This window comes from Oryzias latipes, chromosome 16 (genome assembly GCF_002234675.1).
Source record: "Oryzias latipes chromosome 16, ASM223467v1".
Taxonomy (NCBI): Eukaryota; Metazoa; Chordata; class Actinopteri; order Beloniformes; family Adrianichthyidae; genus Oryzias; species Oryzias latipes.
The window spans coordinates 32,105,829-32,128,621 of record NC_019874.2 but is presented as its reverse complement, the minus strand read 5'-3'; the positions used below and the strand labels follow the sequence as shown (position 1 = coordinate 32,128,621).

Here is a 22,793-nt window from a genome sequence, read left to right as displayed (position 1 = left end):
TCCTTTAGGTTTCACAGTCTGTGTGTGTGTGTGTGTGTGTGTGTGTGTGTGTGTGTGTGTGTGTGTGTGTGTGTGTGTGTGTGTGTGTGTGTGTGTGTGTGTGTGTGTGTGTGTGTGTGTGTGTGTGTGTGTGTGTGTGTGTGTGTGTGTGTGTGTGTGTGTGTGTGTTTCATTCATTAAAAGGATTTTAAACTTTATTTAAACAAAAAACTCTTACAGGTGTAACGGGCATCTAAACAAATAACATCCAGAGAAATAAATGAGACCAAAGTTTCTAAAATGAAGGAAGTGAACATGTGAGTTAAATTGTTTGTCTAAACAAAAGCAGCTCTAACTGCAGCTTCAGCTTTCAGAAGCTCAGGAACCTTCGTCCTGCAGAGCAGTGGGCCTCCAGCGGGGGCGCTGCTCCTCTTCCTCACAGGTGGGGCACCTGCAAGGACTTTTTCAAATCCTGTTTCTGTGGAGCTCTTCCTCTCTGTGGAAACCCCCCCCCCAGCGTCCCCGTTCCTTTTTTTGCCCCGCTGCGGTCCTCTCCTCTGAAAGTGAAAGCTCCCGCCCTCCCTGTGGTTGAGAGAACCCCCCCCCCCCCCCTGCCCCCTCTCCTCAGCAGAGGGCCCTCAGGCTCTTGTAGTTCCTGGTCGGCTGAGGCTGCAGCAGCGGCGTCTGAGTGTTGGCGTCCCGGGACAGCGCCGTCAGACCCACCTGCCGCAGGGGCACAGTCGTCCAGCCGTAGACCAGACAGTTGAGGAAACCCTGAGAGGCGGAGGTGAGGGCCTGAAAGGGGGTGGGGGGTGGGAGAGAAGTCGGTCTGAGCTCAGAACGGGAACCCCCCCCTAAAGATTCATGCAGAGCCTCAGCAGGTGATGTCACAGGTCGGCGTTTCCGCCACAGACTCACCTGAGCGATGTAGAGGAAGGCCGCCGCCCTGCCGTGACCCGTGGAGGGCTTAGCCACCCGCAGGAAGGCCAGCGCCACCGCTGAGGACCAAACAGAACACCTCAGTGACCTCTGCTGGCGCTCCTGAGGCGCCATCCGGACCCAGACTCACCTGGACCCCAGCAGAGGACGAACACCAGCGGGTACAGCACCACCCGCTGGTTCAGGACCCGCAGAGCCACACGCTGCTCCGCGCCCACGATGCCGTTGGACGCCACGGCCCGAATGTGGAAGTGGCGTGCTCTAATGACGAGCCCCTGGAGCAGCAGAGGAGCATGGGAGGCCAGAAGAGTCAGTTTCTACCTCCTAAAGGTCACCTTATCAAACACCTGAGATGTGGTCATCAGCGGATCCTGACCCGGGATCAGGCTAGCAGGAATCCGTCACGTTAGCTTCTAAAATGTGCTGGAAATGACCAAACATCAACAAACGCTAAGCCCCGCCCACACTTCATGCTCCCATGTTTTCCTTCTCGGTTTGCTGGAAACAGAGAATTCAGAGTCAACACCATGAGGAGCTGCGTCCAGCAGCAGGTGAGGTCAGGTGAGGTCAGGTGAGGTCAGGTGTTCACCCGATATCTCTTTTTTCACATCTATGGACTGAATCAAAAGCTCACAGCTAAGCTCCACCTCCTTCGTGTGAAACTCCGCCCACCGTCACATGACCTCATGTCTCAGGAAACTCACTGTGATGATGACGAGGGTGAAGAGGAAGGTGAGGAGGAAGACCACCATGCGGTAGGTGTGCAGCCCGCTGCAGCTCGCACTCAGCTGATGGCCGTGCGCCGTCCGGTAGAGCGCGTCAGTGTGCATCAGCAGACACCTGGTTTCAGTACGGAGCGCCAAAAGGGTCAAATCCAACCAAAAAGAGCAAACATGGGTGTACACTCCTCACAATGACTTCTGGGTAAAAACTTTACAGATGTCTAGGATCAGTGTTCAGTGGTTTGGACCATCTGACCCGGTCAGTCTTTGTTTCCTGGTTCATTTTTATTCTGGTCTCATTTAACACCAAGTTAAGGAAAATGTTAGAACTTTGATTTATTTAATTCCAAACTCAGGCCAAATAGGAGAAACAGTCGTGGAAAAACCAACATCCTGAACGTAATTTTATGTTTGAAGAATTGAAATCTAGAAGAAGATGTGACTCACTTGTACGGCTGACTGGAGTTTGACTGACAGACGCTCATGTTCCCCATGATGAAGACGGGGAGCATGAAGAGGACCGGGCCCAGCCTGAAAGAATCACCATCATCACAATTATCTTCCTCATCACCATCATCACCATCAACATCATCACCATCATCATCATCACCATTATCACCATTATCTTCCTCATCCTCATCATCACCACCACCACCACCACCATCTTCCTCATCATCATTATCATCATCATCTTCATCATCATCCTCATCATCACCACCACCACTATCATCATCACCATTATCTTCCTCACCACCATCATCATCTTCATCAGCACCATTATCTTCCTCACCACCATCATCATCTTCATCAGCACCATTATCTTCCTCACCACCATCATCATCACCATTATCTTCCTCACCACCATCATCATCTTCATCAGCACCATTGTCTTCCTCATCATCACCATCATCATCATCATCTTCATCAGCACCATCATCTTCCTCATCATCATCTTCCTCATCATCACCTTCCTCATCATCACCTTCCTCATCATCATCTTCCTCATCATCATCTTCCTCATCATCATCTTCCTCATCAACATCTTCCTCATCATCACCATCCTCATCATCACCTTCCTCATCATCACCTTCCTCATCATCATCTTCCTCACCATCATCTTCCTCATCATCACCTTCCTCATCATCACCATTGAAGGTTTGTTGAGAGTTGAACCAAGTCTTTTTATTGGAATAGAGGAAATAAAAAGCCTGGATTCACCAGATTTACGGCGCTTTGGCATTTAGCACCAAGACTCTTCCGCCTGTAGGGGGCGAACATGCGCGAGCGAACAGTAAAAGGAAAAGAAGCCCCTCCCCGATTGTCCAGTGTAAACATCCTATGCTGTTTCACGTGCCTCACATGCCCGGCGGGAACGTGGCGTTAGGGTCATGAACTCACCAGGAGAGGACGGCGATGACTTTGGCCGTGGTGCTGACTCGGTTGGAGACCTGCACAGAAGCATCACAGGGTTACAGGTTCAGGCCACGCCCTCCTCAGGACTCCGCCTCCACCCACATTCTCAAGAACATCATGGAGCTCCAGCATGCTCCAACAGCTGCAGCTCCTGCCTCCCCCGCTGGTGGGCGGTGCTGGTGGGCGGGGCCACGCACCTGCACAGAGTGTCCGCTCTGGCAGCTGTTGAACTTCTCCCTGATGGCCGTGAACAGGTTCCACACGTAGTTCAGGGTGAAGCAGAAAGACGCCATGAAGAAAACCTGGAACAGAGCACAGCTTCAGCTGCAGACCCCCCAGGAGAACGACATGGTACGGTCCGCCCCCCGCCCCCTGCTGGGGTCGATGCCTCCCAACAATGGATCTAGATCGGGAATGTTTGTGACCTGGTTCTGCCGCTCTGATGCCCCCCTCCCTGACCCAGTTTTGTGTTCTGGACAGGGGGGGGCGGCCCGTCCCCGTGACCGCTCACAACCCAGTTTCAGAGGAACCTGATGGCGGTGGCGCCCAGATGGAGCGCTTCCACCCTGGCTGAGGAGGCAGAGAGCAACTTCCTGCTGAAGTGGAGTTCCTGCTTTCGGGGGGGGGTCCCACATCCTCAAACCTTTCTACAGAAATGCACCTGAGGGGGCGGGGCTTAGACCTAAGACCTAAACGTAACCTCAGAAATGCCCCCAGGTCTGATGAAACTGTCCTCCTATGATGAGAAATTATGACAACAGCATGTGTCCCAGCAGGACAACGTGCTGGTGCAGACCTTTTCACTCAGGGAGGGGGCAATTACCTGCTCCAGGATGTGCAGGTTGTAGCAGAGGCTGTTGAGGACGGCGCAGCGCAGACAGAAGAGGACGGCGCCCACGAGCCAGCAGGCGGCGAGCAGCAGGTCGGCTACGCTGAGCAGGAAGAGAGGCTGCAGCTGCAGAGACAAGACCAGCACTTCCTGTCAGGTCTGAGGAAGAAAAGCAGCGTAACCACGGCAACCCCTGAGGGGCGACTGACCTCCGGCTTCCTGCTCAGCCTCTGCGTGAGCAGACAGACGATGATGGAGCTGGAACCCAGGATGCTGCAGACAGAGGAGGTCAGACCCGGCCCAGACACGGTGGTTCAGCGTCCAACCTGCCGCAGGTGCTGAGGAACTTACCTGAGGATCCCCATGGCCAGCTGGATCCCCCAGACCACCTGGTACACCTGCACAGACACGCGGGACGGTTAATGGGAGGAGCTTCCAGTCTCGTCTCCAGAGACTCCTGCTGAACTTCCAAAGCCTCCAAACCTCCAGCCTCAGCAGGAAATTTCACAATAAAAGTCTGCATGATGCCACAGGGTCCGGGAGGAGATCTCTCTGGTCTGGAGGTTCTTCACAGGAAGCTTTTATTGATCTTCTGGATCTTTTGCATCTGAAAGTTCCACATTTTGACTCCTCCTTGGAGCATTTTGCTTGTCTTTTACAGTTAGTTACTTTGGTGATTCTTTTATTTTGAAGAGAACTCCTGGACCCCCCAGTGGTGACAGACCACGGCCAGCCCCACATCTCATCTGTCGTTCTTGTTTGTGCTTTAAATAAAGCTTCAGCCGCAGACGAGTGAAGTGAAAGTTTGAAAACAACGGAAAAAAAGTCCAGAGGAAGTGACCCCCCCCCCCCAACCCCCACCCAAACGGAGCGTGAAGGATCTGGAATCTACCTGAATCCACATTTATCTTCTGAAGTCGTCTTTCTGAGGGACACGTCTCCAGAAATCCTCTGGACCTCAAAACAAACCGCTCTAAAACCCAGAAGAACCGAATCAACGCCTGCAGGTTTGGGTTTGTTCTGGAGGATGAGCAGAACCCGCACAGAACCTGGGAGCAGCTTCATGAGTCCAAGCTGAACTTCATGAACCTGAATAAAGTTTTTCAACAACCATCCTCTCAGGTAACACGCTGAAGGTGAGTCAGGACACCTACCCCCCCAGCAGAACTTCACAGCTCTGCAGAACCTCAGAACCCACCTCGGTCCAGTCCCGGGCTCTGGTCGTGTTGGTCTGGTTCCCGCCGGTGAAGCTCTCTGAAGGCCACATGCTGCAGGTGGAGGTCAGTCTGAGGGATCAGGAACTGCAGCAGAACTTATGCTGCAGCTATGGGGCGGGGCCTGTTGACCACGCCTACCAGGCGGAGCTGAGCTAGAGACTTCACAGTGCTGTATCTTTAGCACATCCCGCTGGACAGACACGGGTACTGCACCCGGGCGAGACCCAGTCAGGAACTGAAGAAGCAGAAGCAGAACCAGAACCCTCAGGTTTTTTCAGGAACTTTTATTAGATCAAACATCTCCTCATCTTTCTGCTCTTCTGCTCCTGCAGGTGTTCCTTCAACCTTCAGAGGTGATCACCTCAACACAGACCTGTCCAGCTGACAACAGGACAAGAAATGAGGACAATAAATTAATGACAAAACTCTAAAAGAAGACAAAACTGCTTTTCAAGTTCCTCCAGAAGTCCAGATGTTCTGGTCTTCCACAGAGGGTCACATGGTCTCCTCTGACCCTGCTGGGTTCTGGTCTGAGGGTCACATGGTTTCCTCTGACCCTGCTGGGTTCTGGTCTGAGGGTCACATGGTCTCCTCTGACCCGCTGGGTTCTGGTCTGAGAGTCACATGGTCTCCTCTGACCCGCTGGGTTCTGGTCTGAGAGTCACATGGTCTCCTCTGACCCGCTGGGTTCTGGTCTGAGGGTCACATGGTCTCCTCTGACCCTGCTGGGTTCTGGTCTGAGGGTCACATGGTCTCCTCTGACCCCGTGAGTTCTGGTCTGAGGGTCACATGGTCTCCTCTGACCCCGTGGGTTCTGGTCTGAGGGTCACATGGTCTCCTCTAACCCAGCCGGGTTCTGGTCTGAGGGTCACATGGTTTCCTCTGAGCCTGCTGGGTTCTGGTCTGAGGGTCACATGGTCTCCTCTGACCCGCTGGGTTCTGGTCTGAGGGTCACATGGTCTCCTCTGACCCTGCTGGGTTCTGGTCTGAGGGTCAAATGGTCTCCTCTGACCCCGTGAGTTCTGGTCTGAGGGTCACATGGTCTCCTCTGACCCTGCTGGGTTCTGGTCTGAGGGTCACATGGTCTCCTCTAACCCAGCCGGGTTCTGGTCTGAGGGTCACATGGTTTCCTCTGAGCCTGCTGGGTTCTGGTCTGAGGGTCACATGGTCTCCTCTAACCCAGCCGGGTTCTGGTCTGAGGGTCACATGGTTTCCTCTGAGCCTGCTGGGTTCTGGTCTGAGGGTCACATGGTCTCCTCTGACCCCGTGGGTTCTGGTCTGAGGGTCACATGGTCTCCTCTGACCCGCTGGGTTCTGGTCTGAGGGTCAGGGGGTCACATGGTCTCCTCTGACCCTGCTGGGTTCTGGTCTGAGGGTCACATGGTCTCCTCTGACCCCGCCGGGCGTCCTGCAGACTCGTGCTTCCTCATGTGGTTGCGGAAGATGCGGGCGCCGCTCAGGTCCAGGTTGCAGATGCTGCAGAAGTAGGGCCGCGCCTCCGAGTGCACGTCCACGTGGTAGGTGAGCTCCAGGGCGCGGCTGAAGCTCCTGCTGCACAGCGGACACTGGTACCGGACCCCGGAGTGGGTCAGCAGGTGGCTCTTCAGCACCGAGCGCTGCTTGAAGCTCTTCTTGCAGACGTGGCAGCAGAAGGGGCGCGCGTCGTCGTGCAGCCGCTGGTGCCGGCGCAGGGCGCTGGAGAAGGTGAAGCTCTTGGCGCACTGGGGGCAGGTGAAGGGCTTCTCCCCGGTGTGGATCCTCTGGTGCTCCTTCATGTGGACCTGCTGGACGAAGCTCTTGCTGCAGGTGGGACACTGGTACGGACGCTCCCCGGAGTGGATCCTCAGGTGCTTCTGCAGCGCCGACGCTTTGAAGCAGTCCCGCCCACACACCGGGCACAGGTGCTTGCTCCTCCTCACCGGGCCAGCGCCCGCCGGCGGGTCGGCGCGGCGCTCTGGGTCTGTGAGGGACGACATGACATGCTTGGTAAAACAGAACAAGGCTCTGTGTCGAGCACGGAAGTGAAGGTCTGATGATGCGGGCGATGATGCTAAGAGTCAAAGGGAAGTCCTACGTCTGAAGGTCCACTGCTCCTCCTCCCCGTCCGAGTTGATCAAGCCGTTGATGTGGTCGCCATGGTTACCGGGCTGGGCTGCTTTAGACGTAGGGGGCTTGGGGGCGGAGTCCTGAAGATCAAAGAACCAACAGTGAAATGTTGAAACGACTGAAAGACGCCTGAAGGTCAAAAGCAGCAGATGAAGGTCGACGCTTCAGCTTCAGAGCGTCAGCTGAAGACAACATCTGAGGTTCTAAGGTTCTGATCCTCTGAGGTTCTGATGCTCTGAGGTTCTGATGCTCTCAGGTTCTGATGCTCTGACGTTCTGATCCTCTGAGGTTCTGATCCTCTCAGGTTCTGATCCTCTGAGGTTCTGATGCTCTGAGGTTCTGATGCTCTGAGGTTCTGATGCTCTCAGGTTCTGATCCTCTGAGGTTCTGATGCTCTGAGAAAACCTCAGAGGGCACCTAAACTTCATGACCGAGGCGTCTGGCTAAAGAAAGCAGAACTGAAGCCTCAGAACAAACACGCCTGCAGGAAGCCCGGTTCAGAAACAGGAAGAGGTTCTCCATAGCTAACCTCCTGGGGGGCCACAGCCTCCACCTGCTCCTCCTCCCCGAGGGCCTTCTTCTCCCCCGTCTTCATGTGCTGCCAGAAGCCCTGAAACAGACAAACTCTTCAGGTCTGAGCGCGGCAGAGGGCGGAGTCTGCGCAGGAAGGCGGACCTTATCTGCAGGCTCTGCCATTAGCCCCTCCCTCACGTGGCTCCTCATGTGTTTGCGGAGCAGGCAGGGCTTGCGGAAGCCCCTGGAGCAGATGCTGCAGGCGTGCAGCGTCTGCGCCTGGTGGCTCCTCTGGTGGGCTCGCAGGCTGCCGGGTCTGGAGAAGGTCTTGGAGCAGGTGGAGCAGCGCAGGAGGTGCTGCATCTGCAGGGGGGCTCTGACATCCCCTGCAGACTCTTCCTCACCTGCTGACAGGGCCTCCTCTTCCTCACCCCTCCTCTTCCCCTCTGCAGGGCTGGATTCCTGGAAAACAGAAGGTTCCTTCAATTCACATTCAGCCTCCAGCTCACTCAGAGGTCAAAGGTCAGGACCCAAACAGACCAGTGAAGCTTCGAACAAAGGATCTGAAAAACGTCCGACCGTCACGCTAAACATTAAACATTTCCATTGAGAGGTTTGAATCTTTTTACTTCCTTTGTTGGCTCCTCCCCCTAAACCACCCGTTTGCTGTGGGACGTGGGAGTGATCGCCCCCTGCTGACAGCAGCATTAGCTGCAGGTAAGGAGCCGGTTCTGGATCAGAGCGGTCCTCTGCCCGTGGTGATTTGCCCCCCTGTCGCCCCCTCACCTGCGGCGGCGTGGCGGTGCCGCTGCACCCCTGCGCCAGGTTTTTCTTTGGTTTGCCCTGAGCCTTTAGGCCCCTCCTGCGCCCCTCAGGGTTCTGCTGCGGGCCCCCTGCCGAGTGGGACTTCATGTGGACCTTCAGGCGGGTGGTTCTGGTGAAGGTTCGGCCGCAGACGCTGCAGGCGAAGCGCGGCGCCGGGTGCTGCAGCCGCCGGTGCTCCTGCAGCTGCTCGATGGAGGAGAAGTCCTCCTGACACAGGAAGCAGTGGGGAGCAGCTTCACCCTGAGGAGTCAGACGGGTTAGATGTGGATCTCCTCCTCCTCCTCCTCCTCCTCCTCCTCCACTCACCGCTCCTGCAGCCTCGTCGGCGTGCCTCTGCAGGTGGCCCCTCAGCTTACTGGGCCGGTTGAAGCTGCGGCTGCACAGCGAGCAGGGGTGGAGCTTCTGGCCCGTGTGCAGCCTGACGTGGTCCCTGAAGGAGGAGGCGGAGGAGAAGGCCTTCTGGCAGAGCGAGCAGGAGAAGAGCTTCTGCTCGGCGTGCGTCTTGTGGTGGTCCACCAGCCCGTTCCTGGAGGCGAAGCGTTTGGGGCACAGCAGGCAGCTGAAGGGCTTCTCCCCGGTGTGCGTCCGCTCGTGCTGCACCAGGTAGCGCCTCTGGGTGAAGCCCCGCCCACACTCGGAGCAGAGGTGGGGCTTCTTGGCGGCGTGCTGGAGGCGGTGCCTCCTCAGGCAGCCCTGCTGGGCGAAGCTGGCGCTGCAGTCGGGACAGGAGTAGGGCTTCTCGCCGGTGTGGACGCGCTGGTGGATGCGCAGGTTGAACTTCTTGGTGAAGCGTTTGCCGCAGATGGAGCAGCTGTGGCGCTTGACGCCCGAGTGCGACGCCACGTGATCCGCCAGTCGGGACGGCCGAGAGAACTCCTGACCGCACTCAGAGCAGCGGTGGCGCGGCTTTGACGGCCGGGGCCCCCGCGCCGGGGCCGCCTCCTCTGCGGAGTCATGGCGGGCGTCTGGAACGGCGCCTCCTGCTGGATATGGTCACGGAGAACAACGATGTCATTTCCTGTTGTGCTTCTATCATGACTGGATTCTGGGGATACTGGCTTTGAAGTGAGGAGACAAATGATAAAAACACAACAGGGAAAATGGGCGGAGCTTCACAGGGTTACCGCAAAACAGAAAATCCTTCCTGTTCTCAACAAAAACTACGTGGATGGAAATGGAGCTGAAGCTTTTGTAGTTGTAAATCCATGAGGTAAAGTTAAAGGAGGCTTTGGTAGCGTCCAAATATGGATTTGAACCCACAACCAGGTGAACACTCTACCACTAGGCCACTGAGTTGGAGCAAACGCAAAGGTTGATCCATTTTTGTCCTTTTATGATTGAAAGACGGCGGTCTAAGAGTCTCTGACCTGCTGGAGGGATCATCTCACAGTCGTCTCCTTTATCCGCTTCCTCCTCCTCTCTGTTCATCTTCACCTCCTGAAGGAGTAAAGGGGGCGGAGTCTTCTGCTTCTGGTCACTAAAATAAACACAACCGGATTTGTGTTCATTTAAACGTTAACAGCTGAAGCTGAGGGTCACAAAGAAGAATTTCCGCCCTAACCCCTGACTACTAAAAAACGTTTAAAAACGTTTGGACGCCATGCTCCCTCACAACGACGGCTATGATGTCATCGATTGAACAAAGTTAAAATCACAATATGAGCGTTTTGTGACTATTATTTATGATCCACTGTCTTCTGAAGATAAAAACATTGATGGTTTATCAAAAAAATACATTTAAATACATTTTTTTGGCAACAATTGTTCCAACGCAATGCATTGTGGTCTGTATTCTCTGATCTAGTGAGCATGGATGCACTCTGGTTTTTCAGAGACTTCTGGGAAATTTCTAGGGCTCTGGATTTTGGAATTGTAGATTCAGACACACTAGAACATGGAGAACGCTCTGTAGAGTGAGCAGGGAAGGAATTCAGACACAACCAAATAGTTTGAGGAACTGTGGATGTAGAACGCCAGCCCAGCCCAGGTCAGAGGTCAGAGGTCAGAGGGTCCCAGAAACAGCATGGAGGATCTTTGGGTGTAATCAAAGACTTCTGCCAGGACCAGATGGTTCCTCACAGAAACCACTGACTCAGGTTTAGGAGCAGGAGGCATGGAAGCTACAGTCATCCACGTGTCCTTCACACCTTCTCCTCCTCTTCCTCACCTCCATCACTCAGACCTCCTCCTCCTCTATCACTCACACCTCCTCCTCCTCCGTCACTCGTCACTCAGACCTCCTCCTCCTCTCCTCCATTACTCAGACCTCCTCCTCCTCCATCACTCACACCTCCTCCTCCTCTTCCTCTCCTCCGTCACTCAGACCTCCTCCTCCTCTCCTCCATCACTCAGACCTCCTCCTCCTCCGTCACTCAGACCTCCTCCTCCTCTCCTCCATTACTCAGACCTCCTCCTCCTCCATCACTCACACCTCCTCCTCCTCCTCCTCTCCTCCATCACTCAGACCTCCTCCTCCTCTATCACTCAGACCTCCTCCTCCTCTTCCTCTCCTCCATCACTCACACCTCCGCCTCCTCGTCCTATATCACTCACACCTCCTCCTCCTCTTCCTCTCCTCCGTCACTCAGACCTCCTCCTCCTCTCCTCCATCACTCAGACCTCCTCCTCCTCCATCACTCACACCTCCTCCTGCTCCTCCTCTCCTCCGTCACTCAGACCTCCTCCTCCTCTCCTCCATCACTCAGACCTCCTCCTCCTCTTCCTCTCCTCCATCACTCACACCTCCTCCTCCTCCATCACTCAGACCTCCTCCTCCTCTCCTTCATCACTCACACCTCCTCCTCCTCCTCTTCTCCTCCATCACTCAGACCTCCTCCTCCTCTTCTCCTCCATCACTCACACCTCCTCCTCCTCTATCACTCAGACCTCCTCCTCCTCTTCCTTTCCTCCATCACTCACACCTCCTCCTCCTCCTCCTCCATCACTCACACCTCCTCCTCCTCTATCACTCACACCTCCTCCTCCTCTATCACTCACACCTCCTCCTCCTCTTCCTCTCCTCCATCACTCACACCTCCTCCTCCTCCTCCTCCATCACTCACACCTCCTCCTCCTCCATCACTCAGACCTCCTCCTCCTCTTCTCCTCTATCACTTACACCTCCTCCTCCTCTATCACTCACACCTCCTCCTCCTCTTCTCCATCACTCACACCTCCTCCTCTTCCTCTCCTCCGTCACTCACACTTCCTCCTCTCCTCCATCACTCACACTTCCTCCTCTCCTCCATCACTCACACCTCCTCCTCCTCCTCTTCTCCTCCATCACTCACACCTCCTCCTCCTCTATCACTCAGACCTCCTCCTCCTCTTCCTTTCCTCCATCACTCACACCTCCTCCTCCTCTATCACTCACACCTCCTCCTCCTCCATCACTCAGACCTCCTCCTCTCCTCCATCACTCAGACCTCCTCCTCCTCTCCTTCATCACTCACACCTCCTCCTCCTCTTCTCCTCCATCACTCACACCTCCTCCTCCTCTATCACTCAGACCTCCTCCTCCTCTTCCTTTCCTCCATCACTCACACCTCCTCCTCCTCCTCCATCACTCACACCTCCTCCTCCTCCATCACTCACACCTCCTCCTCCTCTATCACTCACACCTCCTCCTCCTCTATCACTCACACCTCCTCCTCCTCTTCCTCTCCTCCATCACTCACACCTCCTCCTCCTCCTCCTCCATCACTCACACCTCCTCCTCCTCTATCACTCACACCTCCTCCTCCTCCATCACTCAGACCTCCTCCTCCTCTTCTCCTCTATCACTTACACCTCCTCCTCCTCTATCACTCACACCTCTTCCTCCTCTTCTCCATCACTCACACCTCCTCCTCTTCTCTTCCATCACTCAGACCACTTCCTCCTCCTCTATCACTTACACCTCCTCCTCCTCTTCCTCTCCTCCATCACTCAGACCTCCTCCTCTTCCTCCTCTCCTCCATCACTCAGACCTCCTCCTCTTCCTCCTGTCCTCCATCACTCAGACCACCTCCTCTTCCTCCTCTCCTCCATCACTCACACTTCCTCCTCCTCCTCTTCTCTTCCGTCACTCACATCTCCTCCTCCTCTATCACTCACACCTCCTCCTCCTCCTCTTCCTCTCCTCCATCACTCAGACCACCTCCTCCTCCTCTATCACTTACACCTCCTCCTCCTCTTCCTCTCCTCCATCACTCAGACCTCCTCCTCTTCCTCCTCTCCTCTATCACTCAGACCTCCTCCTCTTCCTCCTCTCCTCCATCACTCAGACCACCTCCTCTTCCTCCTCTCCTCCATCACTCAGACCTCCTCCTCCTCTCTTCCATCACTCAGACCTCCTCCTCCTCCTCTCCTCCATCACTCAGACCTCCTCCTCCTCCTCTCCTCCATCACTCAGACCTCTTCCTCCTCTCTTCCATCACTCAGACCTCCTCCTCCTCCTCTCTTTCATCACTCAGACCTCCTCCTCCTCCTCTCCTCCATCACTCAGACCTCCTCCTCCTCCTCTCCTCCATCACTCAGACCTCCTCCTCCTCCTCTCCTCCATCACTCAGACCTCCTCCTCCTCTTCTCCTCCATCACTCAGACCTCCTCCTCCTCCTCTCCTCCATCACTCAGACCTCCTTTTCCTCCTCTCCTCCATCACCCAGACCTCCTCCTCCTCCTCTCCTCCATCACTCAGACCTCCTCCTCCTCTTCTCCTCCATCACTCAGACCTCCTCCTCCTCCTCTCCTCCATCACTCAGACCTCCTCCTCCTCCTCTCCTCCATCACTCAGACCTCTTCCTCCTCTCTTCCATCACTCAGACCTCCTCCTCCTCCTCTCCTCCATCACTCAGACCTCCTTTTCCTCCTCTCCTCCATCACCCAGACCTCCTCTTCCTCCTCTCCTCCATCACTCAGACCACCTCCTCTTCCTCCTCTCCTCCATCACTCAGACCTCCTCCTCCTCTCTTCCATCACTCAGACCTCCTCCTCCTCCTCTCCTCCATCACTCAGACCTCCTCCTCCTCCTCTCCTCCATCACTCAGACCTCCTCCTCCTCTCCTCCATCACTCAGACCTCCTCCTCCTCTCTTCCATCACTCAGACCTCCTCGTCCTCCTCTCCTCCATCACTCAGACCTCCTCCTCCTCTTTTCCATCACTCAGACCTCCTCCTCCTCCTCTCCTCCATCACTCAGACCTCCTCCTCCTCCTCTCCTCCATCACTCAGACCTCCTCCTCCTCTTCTCCTCCATCACTCAGACCTCCTCCTCCTCCTCTCCTCCATCACTCAGACCTCCTTTTCCTCCTCTCCTCCATCACTCAGACCTCCTCCTCCTCCTCTCCTCCATCACCCAGACCTCCTCCTCCTCCATCACTCACACCTCCTCTTCCTCCTCTCCTCCATCACTCAGACCTCCTCCTCCTCTTCTCCTCCATCACTCAGACCTCCTCCTCCTCTCTTCCATCACTCAGACCTCCTCCTCCTCCTCTCCTCCATCACTCAGACCTCCTCCTCCTCCTCTCCTCCATCACTCAGACCTCCTCCTCCTCCTCTCCTCCATCACTCAGACCTCCTTTTCCTCCTCTCCTCCATCACTCAGACCTCCTCCTCCTCCTCTCCTCCATCACCCAGACCTCCTCCTCCTCCTCTCCTCCATCACTCAGACCTCCTCCTCCTCCATCACTCACACCTCCTCTTCCTCCTCCTCAAAGCTGGAACTGTCTCCTCTCTGACGTCTGACATTCCTCCATGATCTGTTCCACCTTTCCTAGTCTCTTCTCCACGTGACCTTCCCGCCCTCCTCCTGGCGCTCGCGCTGCCTTTCCTTCATCCTCTCCTCTTAGAGGAGCTGCTTTCATGATTCTCCTGCAGGAGCGTCTGAGGAAGGCGGATTCAGGAATACTTACGTCAGTCATTCACCATCACACCTGAGGAGAACCAGGTGAGGCGGTGGTTCCACCAATCAGAGACGAGCGGGTGACCCGCTCTGTCGTCTCAGTTCGCCAAACAGGCGATTATAGGAACCGTGGGGCCCCAGGGTTCTCCGTTCCGGCTCCGCGGGTTCGATTCCTGCACGGTGCACCGCTAGCTCATGCTAGCTTTGAACAAAGACGTCTCGGTGTGACGTCACTTCATCCGAGCGCGCGTCTGCCAATGAAAACGGGAGTTTTGGCCAGTTGGGATCAAATGACCGCTTTTAATAGAAACGTTTGGAGCATTTTTTTAAAGAAAGACAGAGACCGGAAACAGAAACAAAACCGGAAGTTATACTTTTTCTCTGCCTCGCTACTGCCCCCACCGGCAGGAGGGGGAACTACACTAACATTGGTGCGGCCAGAGACCGTAACCATAGCAACACAGAACCCAGCAGGTCGGAATGTACTTCATAAAACAACTTAAACACAGTTCGAGTTTTAACATTCTTAACAAATTTTGTCCATATAAAGTTTTGAAACAAGTCTTTATTTTTTACTACTTTTTTTTGTTTCTTTGAATTACTTGACGTTTTTAATGAAATGTAATTTTTATTTCTTAGTCCTTGTTTTTCAGTCCTTTCTAAATCCTTTTTAAACTATTAAATTGAAGCTTTAACTTTGCAGTCATGCATAAACATATAGAATAATGATCAGAAACAGGAAAGTAAAACATGAAGAAATTCCTTCAACCATCTCCAATCGTCTCTACATACATGTTCATGTATGTTTGTTGTTATTTGTGTGAGAGATTTTAACGCAGTGAAACAGTGAGGCATGAAGGCCTCAGGTCACGACCCCCCAGGCTGCAGAACCACCAGAACATGCAGGTGAGCTGACGATGGTCCTATGATGGTGCCGCCTGCTTCTTTCCACCTGCTTTTCTGCTGAGATTGAAGGAAAGTTTGAGGATTTTTTCCAGATTAACTGATAGTTTCCTTCCTGGGAATAAACCTCCTAAAGATTCATTGGTGCAGCAGGAGGGTCTTTGAACTATGACCTTTAGCAGGATCTCTGTCACATTTTAGCATCAGCTCCAAGGTGGACTTTACTTTGAAACACTGCACTGTGTCTTTCTTTTATTGCTTCTTAAAGAGCGTTTATAAATATTTGTATTCTTAATTAATGACAGCAATAGTATAATGTAGTTTTAGGACCAGTTTACAAACATTTTTTTTATTACAATTTTGAAGTTGTAAATTTACCAGAAAAAAGTCATAGATTTACGAGGAAAAAAACACCAAAGGTTTCCGTTTATTGGAGCTTTCCTTGAAGATGAAATATGCGGAGCGTCTTGTGAAGTTTTATTTCCGGATATGTTTCAAAAACACAGAGATTCTGATCCTTTTGGTGACTCAAAATCAGATTATTGTCAGTGTAACCGTCTGTCCGGGGTTTGGTGTCAGTAAAGCGGTGTGTCATCTGTAAAATAAGGAGCTCAGAGACACGTGTGGGTGTAGAGGACCGCTGCAGCCTTTATTTTCATTTTATTCATGTACCCAGAGGTCCATCTGCCTGATTACATCATGAACCTGTCATCCACAGAACACCAAAGCTGAAGTAAACAGTGTCCCATACGGCCCCTCCTGCAGATGAAACGTCCCGTTTCAACATAAAACAATAAAGAGGAATAAAGATAGTCTGTTATATTAGCATTAGAACGTTGAAAATGCCAGAAAGTGCTCCTCCTCCTCAGACGGAAGCGTCACACAGACGTAGAGATCTGGTCTTTGGTGGAGGAAGAAAGGATGGAAGTGGACATCTGCAGGGACACGGAATGCTCACTTCCCCTTTAGTCTCCTACATGTATGAGTTATTTTCTGCGGTGGGGGTCTTGGGGTGGGGGTGGCTGGGCACTCCTCCTCCTTCTTTTCACGTTCCACCATCCATTTTAGAAGAACATAAACACTCACCTGAGCACTGGTGTTAGCTCACCTTTGCACTAACAGTTTGCATGATTGAATGAATGAAATATTTCACACTAGTTGGTTATCAGGCATAAGTATGCGTGTGAACACTATCTGTTTTGTGTACATGTCGACAGGTGGACATTTTTGCAGCTAGCAGGTGTGTTGATAATATTTGAGTGTGTGTGTGGACAGGCCCCGCCCTTTTTGTACTACATTTGAACCTTACCATAATGATTAACAACCAGTAAACTTGTTGCTTTATGCTGCTTCATGAAGGTGTTCTTCCTCCTCCTCGGGTGAAGGTGTTCCTCCTCCTCCTCGGGTGAAGGTGTTCTTCCTCCTCCTCGGGTGAAGGTGTTCCTCCTCCTCCTCGGGTGAAGGTGTTCCTCCTCCTCCTCGGGTGAAGGTGTTCTTCCTCCTCCCCGGGTGAAGGTGTTCTTCCTCCTCCCCGGGTGAAGGTGTTCTTCCTCCTCAGGTGAAGGTGTTCTTCCTCCTCCTCGGGTGAAGGTGTTCTTCTTCCTCCTCCTCGGGCGAAGGTGTTCTTCCTCCTCCTCCTCGGGTGAAGGTGTTCTTCCTCCTCCTCCTCGGGTGAAGGTGTTCTTCCTCCTCCTCCCCGGGTGAAGGTGTTCTTCCTCCTCAGGTGAAGGTGTTCTTCCTCCTCCTCCCCGGGTGAAGGTGTTCTTCCTCCTCAGGTGAAGGTGTTCTTCCTCCTCCTCGGGTGAAGGTGTTCTTCCTCCTCCTCGGGTGAAGGTGTTCTTCCTCCTCCTCCTCGGGTGAAGGTGTTCTTCCTCCTCCTCCTCGGGTGAAAGTGTTCTTCCTCCTCAGGTGAAGGTGTTCTTCTTCCTCCCCGGGTGAAGGTGTTCTTCCTCCTCAGGTGAAGGTGTTCTTCCTCCTCCTCGGGTGAAGGTGTTCTTCTTCCTCCTCCTCGGGCGAAGGTGTTCTTCCTCCTCCTCCTCGGGTGAAGGTGTTCTTCCTCCTCCTCCCCGGGTGAAGGTGTTCTTCCTCCTCAGGTGAAGGTGTTCTTCCTCCTCCTCGGGTGAAGGTGTTCTTCCTCCTCCTCGGGTGAAGGTGTTCTTCCTCCTCCTCCTCGGGTGAAGGTGTTCTTCCTCCTCCTCCTCGGGTGAAAGTGTTCTTCCTCCTCAGGTGAAGGTGTTCTTCCTCCTCAGGTGAAGGTGTTCTTCCTCCTCAGGTGAAGGTGTTCTTCCTCCTCAGGTGAAGGTGTTCTTCCTCCTCAGGTGAAAGTGTTCTTCCTCCTCAGGTGAAGGTGTTCTTCCTCCTCCTCCCCGGGTGAAGGTGTTCTTCCTCCTCAGGTGAAGGTGTTCTTCCTCCTCCTCGGGTGAAGGTGTTCTTCCTCCTCCTCGGGTGAAGGTGTTCTTCCTCCTCCTCCTCGGGTGAAGGTGTTCTTCCTCCTCCTCCTCGGGTGAAAGTGTTCTTCCTCCTCAGGTGAAGGTGTTCTTCCTCCTCAGGTGAAGGTGTTCTTCCTCCTCAGGTGAAGGTGTTCTTCCTCCTCAGGTGAAGGTGTTCTTCCTCCTCAGGTGAAAGTGTTCTTCCTCCTCAGGTGAAGGTGTTCTTCCTCCTCAGGTGAAGGTGTTCTTCCTCCTCAGGTGAAGGTGTTCTTCCTCCTCCTCAGGTGAAGGTGTTCTTCCTCCTCAGGTGAAGGTGTTCTTCCTCCTCAGAGAGGACCAGTTCCTGGTTTAAGGAGGGAAACCCTTATGGAACCTCACCACAGAATCTGCAGATCTTGATGAGAAAGCCTCAGAGCTGGCAGAAACATTGCATGTTTAGCCAGCAGGGGGCAGCAGCAGGGACGAGGCTCACCTGTACAGGTGACCTCACAAAGGTCAGCGCTTTTCCTCAAGCAGTGAAGTAGAGGCTAAAATAAACTGCGGTTCCAATAATGTGATAAAAAAAGGCTCCACTAAGAAAATCTTTTTCTGTTGTTTTTTACCTGAATTCTGAGCACAGATGAGTTTCAACATTCTGAATGTTCACCAAAAGAGGACATGAAACCAAAAAAACGTACAGAATCCTGAAAAAATAGGAAAAGAAATGTGTTTCCTACAAAGAAGGATCCTTTTACAACCTTGCATTTAGCGGATCAAACCCGACTCATGAAGGTCAAGTAGAGGAAACCAAACAGGAAATGTTCTATTTTTACGCCGAACATGAGAAACGTAATCTGACAGACATCTAATCGCTCCAGACGGCCGATGTCCTCGGAGCAAAGTTCAGGAGAAAAATGCAGCGCAGCAGATTTCTGTCAGGAGTCAGACTTTTCAGCTTAAAACCTCCTAAAACTACCCAGAATGCTTCAGGTCACAAACTTTAGTGGCTGCAGGAACAAACAACAAAACTTAACTTTTCAGTCGATCCTTTGATTTAAAGTCTTCATTTCTGAACGTTTCACTCAAGCTGCTTCATCAGACTGACCTCAGAGTCTTTTTGCCGTTCTTACCATGTTCCTGTAGCTTTTTATGATGGAGGACATTCATTGGCCATGTGGGCGCATGCAGGGGACGTCCTGGACAGGCCTCCAGTCTGTCCCACAGCCTGATGGAAGACATGTTTTAGATGAAAGCTGCATGTCTGAGTATTTCTACGTTTGGCAATCAGGAGCAGATGAAAAAATGGCTTCTGACGTGATGGGATTCATTCAGTGGGCTCCTCGCTCTGCTCCATTCTGATGCATCCTGGTCCAGGAACCAGTCCGGGATCTGCTCTGGTCCTGGATCTGGTCTGGACCAGGATCTGCTCTGGTCCTGGATCCGGTCTGGACCAGGATCTGCTCTGGTCCTGGATCCGGTCTGGACCAGGATCTGCTCTGGTCCTGGATCCGGTCTAGACCAGGATCTGCTCTGGTCCTGGATCTGCTCTGCTCCTGGATCCGCGCTGATCCCAGGTGTACAGACCGCCTCTGGGTTTCCTGTGAAGATGGCGTGAAGGCGGCGGATGTGCAGAGACCGTCGGCGAGGACGGCTGCTGCCGGAACACGCCTGACGTCACGTTGGCGGCTCAGAAGCGGCTCGTGTTCCTCAGAGCAGAGGCCAAGGCCACGCAGGCCTGATAAGACCTGCAGGTCACAGTCGAAGGTCTCAGTTGAACATTAACCCGGGGTTCCCGAGGAGAGCCGGTGAGCCGGGTGGAGCTCCACACAGTCGGAGCGGAGGTGAAGATGAGGCTGCAGGAGCTCCTTCTTCTCACGGCAGCCGCCTGCGCAGCCGGCCGTTCCCTGAGGACGTCTGCGGGGAAGAAGCTGCTGCTCATCTCCTTTGATGGCTTCAGGTGGGACTACGACCAGGACGTGGACACCCCCAACCTGGATCAGCTGGCTGTGGACGGCGTCAAGGCCAAGTACATCACCCCCCCGATGCTGACCATGACCTCCCCATCCCACTTCACCACCATTACAGGTAACTGCCCCCCACAGACCACCATGAGCTCCTTACATGATGTTCAGAGGAGAAGATTTTTCTCTGAGTTTCCATGGAAACGTCATGTTTACACCCATGTAGCTTTAAGCTAACAGCACCAAATCAGTGCTGGAAAGACCGGAGCGTTTTCTGTGGCAGAACAGGAGCCTTAATGTCCAGAAATGTTCTGAGGTCCGACTGCTGCGAGTGCTACATCAGCTCCAGCTACAACAAAGTTCTGCTTCATCCTTCAGGAGTGAGCTGTGAAGGTCAGTGTCCTCCCTGCTGGGGGAACCTTTGACCCCAGATTCTGCTGGACTCTGTGGTTCTGTTTTAATTGCATGGAGACTTCCTTCTGTGGATTTGTCTGGAGCAGAAATGAGATGCTGCCTAAGAAGAAGACTTTAGTTTCTTTACGCCCCCCCCCCCCGTGACTGATGGTGGTGTCGTTTCTATTTTTTGTGATTGGACGAGCTAACCAGAGAGTGAAGCTCTGACAAACGGTCGCAGTCAGATCCTCTACAAATGAAGTGTTCAGGCTTCTGGTCCAGAACCGGGTTCAGAGGATGCTAGAACTGTTGTGTGGTGGACCACCTTTACTTTAGTCACCTGGGTGTCATGATTTGATTGGACACCTGGTTTGGTGTGAGACGCCTCCTCAGGATGAACTCCCTGGTCCGGTTGGACGATGCCTCCTGGGAAGTCCTGCAGCTGGAGTTCCGTCTGGCGTCCGTTTCCTCTCGTTCTTCGCGTCCACAGCGTTGAATGTCTTTGTGTTCTTCAGGCAGATGGGTGGAAGACCACGAAGTCGTGCACAACATGATGTTCAACACCACCACCAACCTCAAAGTTCCTCACAAGCAGACCCTGTCCAGGTCAGAGTGGTGGGACAATGGCGTGCTGCCCTTATGGATCACAGCGCAGAACCAGGTGACGGACTACAAACATGGAGTCCTCTGTCAGAGTTGAAACAAAGTACGCCAGAAGAACATCAGATCTGCTTTGTGGTTTCAGGGCCTGAAAACAGCCTCGTTCTTCTTCCCGGGAGGCGGAGCCAATTACAGTGGCCAATCCGTGAACAGGGTTGTGATGACGGAAGCTGGCCATCCGGACGACAACGAGACGGAGTGGCAGCAGAACGTCGACACGGTGCTGAGCTGGTTTTCCCAGGAGGACTTCAACCTGGTGACGCTGTACTACGGAGAACCGGACAACGTGGGCCACGCCAAGGGGCCGGACCACCCCCGCAGGAAGGAGATCATCCAGCAGATAGACCGCACCATCGGCTACCTGAGAAACGCCATCCATCGCCACAAACTGAGCGACAGCCTGGACGTCATCATCACCTCTGACCACGGCATGACCACCGTGAAGAAGCGACCTCTGGTGGACGAGATCGTTCTCAACAAGTACCTGAACCTCCTCCAACTGGCCAGCTTTGAGATCCTGGACTATGGCGGCTTTGGCATTTTGACGCCGCGGCCGGGGAGGGAGCAAGAGGTTTTTGACGCCCTGTCCAATGCGCCAAACCTGACGGTCTACAGGAAACACGAAATGCCCGAAAGCTTCCATCTTGGAAAAAGCGAGCGGCTGCCTCCCATCGTGGTCATCGCAGATCTGGGCTTCAACCTGAACTCTGTGAGTTTTCTTCGTGATCTTTCATGTCCGTCCGTCCAGGGCTTCTTCACGGCGCTCCGATCCCCGCCGCCTCAGCGAGCTTCCATCTTGAGAGCTGAAATGTCTGAAACTTATTCCAGCTCGCCATCGTCTTTGTGATCAGTTCCCTGATTGGCTGATCCCAGATCAAATGTTTGAATATCATTGGACGTCTGTGAATAAATGAGGGGGGGTTAGGGGAACACCCACAGTTCTTTCCACGCGTTTTGGTATTTGGGCGCCACATTCTTCTCTGAAGTCCACGCGCTTTCAGAACTGAGGCGTTCCTTCAGCGTGGAATCCTAGAGACGTCCCCGTGGTTCCAAAACACCGTTTGTTTGGCAGCTTAATGTAAAAATTTCGCCAAACTGTTTTTGGAGATGCTGTGATGATGAAGACGCTGCAGACAGACGTTCTTCTGGTTTGAAACTCTGACGTCTCCTTGAACCTGAACCTCCGGGTGGGCCTGACCCTCCCTCCCTCACTCTGCAGAGATTCATCGTCTACGTCAACAAAGGTGACCACGGCTTCCACAACGACCACATGGACATGAAGACCATCTTCCGCGCGTTCGGACCCAGTTTCAAGAGGAACTTCCTGTCGGAGCCGTTCGACAGCGTCCACATCTACCCCCTGATGTGCAAACTGCTGCAGATCCAGCCGGCGCCACACAACGGTTCTCTGGCCGTGACGGAGGACATGCTGCTGTCCGGCGGTGAGTAACCGGGTCAGAACCGCCTCACCGTGGGTCTGCAGTGATGGTACAACCTGTGTCCTCTGCTGGTTTCCTTCAGGAACACGAGGAGCTGGGCTGTCTGTCTCGGTTCTGCTGGTCACACTGCTGAGCGGGCTCACGGCGCTGTGACCGACCCAGAAACCTCAGAACTATCCAGAACCTCCAGCAGGACCGGGTCACGCTTCAGTCTGAAACCCTGACGTGAAACCGGCTTTGTGGTTCTGTAGATGTCTGACCCACAGGGAGCGTCTCGGTTCCACCTGCAGTTCTGACCCAGAACAGGAAGCTGAACAGCGCCTCACAGTGGCCAGTATTTGTGCCTACATTAAAGACAGTGTTTGACGCCTCGTAAATGTTTCTGAGTGAGTTTCCCGACTGCTACAGCGACCTTTAGAGCAGGGGGGGGTCAGACTCCAGGCCTGGGGGGGTCAGACTCCAGAAACCCCGCCTCCTTTGCTGCTGATCCCCAGGATCAGGTGTGTTCTAGCAGCTGTTGATCTTTCCAGACGGTTTCTGGGATAAATTCAGGTGTTTTTTAACTCCTCTGTGGTTCTTTTGTGTTTACTCTAAAACTTTAGTCAT

The 22,793-nt window shown here is 53.6% G+C and overlaps 3 protein-coding genes across 9 annotated transcripts; 1 reads left to right on the top strand and 2 right to left on the bottom strand.

Annotated features, from left to right (window-relative positions):
• Positions 1-176: 176 nt before the first annotated feature.
• On the bottom strand, positions 177-5,275 carry tmem116 (transmembrane protein 116). Of its 2 annotated transcripts, XM_023964642.1 has the most exons (12): positions 5,081-5,117; positions 4,775-4,855; positions 4,234-4,280; positions 4,092-4,155; positions 3,877-4,008; positions 3,251-3,355; positions 3,039-3,088; positions 2,088-2,171; positions 1,623-1,758; positions 1,049-1,193; positions 898-977; positions 177-774 (listed from the first exon to the last, which is right to left on the bottom strand). In XM_023964642.1, exons 2-12 carry the CDS (start codon positions 4,784-4,786, stop codon positions 604-606), a joined length of 1,026 nt encoding a protein of 341 aa, XP_023820410.1. In that variant the 5' UTR covers positions 4,787-4,855; positions 5,081-5,117; the 3' UTR covers positions 177-603. The 2 variants fall into 2 exon arrangements, with proteins under 2 accessions (XP_023820410.1, XP_023820409.1); XM_023964641.1 differs by lacking the exon at positions 4,775-4,855 and having other exon boundaries at positions 5,081-5,275.
• Positions 5,276-5,367: 92 nt separating this feature from the next.
• On the bottom strand, positions 5,368-16,392 carry LOC101174297 (oocyte zinc finger protein XlCOF28). 3 transcript variants are annotated; one of them, XM_023964636.1, is made up of 9 exons: positions 14,434-16,392; positions 9,911-10,020; positions 8,850-9,526; positions 8,505-8,783; positions 7,881-8,180; positions 7,735-7,815; positions 7,174-7,285; positions 6,495-7,059; positions 5,368-6,403 (listed from the first exon to the last, which is right to left on the bottom strand). In XM_023964636.1, the coding sequence occupies exons 2-9, from the start codon at positions 9,969-9,971 to the stop codon at positions 6,385-6,387; spliced, it is 2,094 nt and encodes a 697-aa protein (XP_023820404.1). In that variant the 5' UTR covers positions 9,972-10,020; positions 14,434-16,392; the 3' UTR covers positions 5,368-6,384. The 3 variants fall into 3 exon arrangements, with proteins under 3 accessions (XP_023820404.1, XP_020566201.1, XP_011484184.1); XM_020710542.2 differs by having other exon boundaries at positions 6,453-7,059; positions 14,434-16,391; XM_011485882.3 differs by having other exon boundaries at positions 5,368-7,059; positions 8,850-9,523; positions 14,434-16,391.
• A 777-nt stretch (positions 16,393-17,169) lies between these two features.
• Positions 17,170-22,750, top strand: LOC101166003 (ectonucleotide pyrophosphatase/phosphodiesterase family member 7). Of its 4 annotated transcripts, none has more exons than XM_023964640.1 (6): positions 17,170-17,217; positions 17,559-19,819; positions 20,604-20,749; positions 20,834-21,457; positions 21,968-22,190; positions 22,270-22,750. In XM_023964640.1, the coding sequence occupies exons 2-6, from the start codon at positions 19,582-19,584 to the stop codon at positions 22,338-22,340; spliced, it is 1,302 nt and encodes a 433-aa protein (XP_023820408.1). In that variant the 5' UTR covers positions 17,170-17,217; positions 17,559-19,581; the 3' UTR covers positions 22,341-22,750. The 4 variants fall into 4 exon arrangements, with proteins under 4 accessions (XP_023820408.1, XP_020566202.1, XP_020566203.1 ...); XM_020710543.2 differs by lacking the exon at positions 17,170-17,217 and having other exon boundaries at positions 17,433-17,996; positions 18,069-19,819; XM_020710544.2 differs by lacking the exon at positions 17,170-17,217 and having other exon boundaries at positions 17,433-18,249; positions 18,375-19,819.
• The last annotated feature ends 43 nt before the right edge of the window (positions 22,751-22,793 follow it).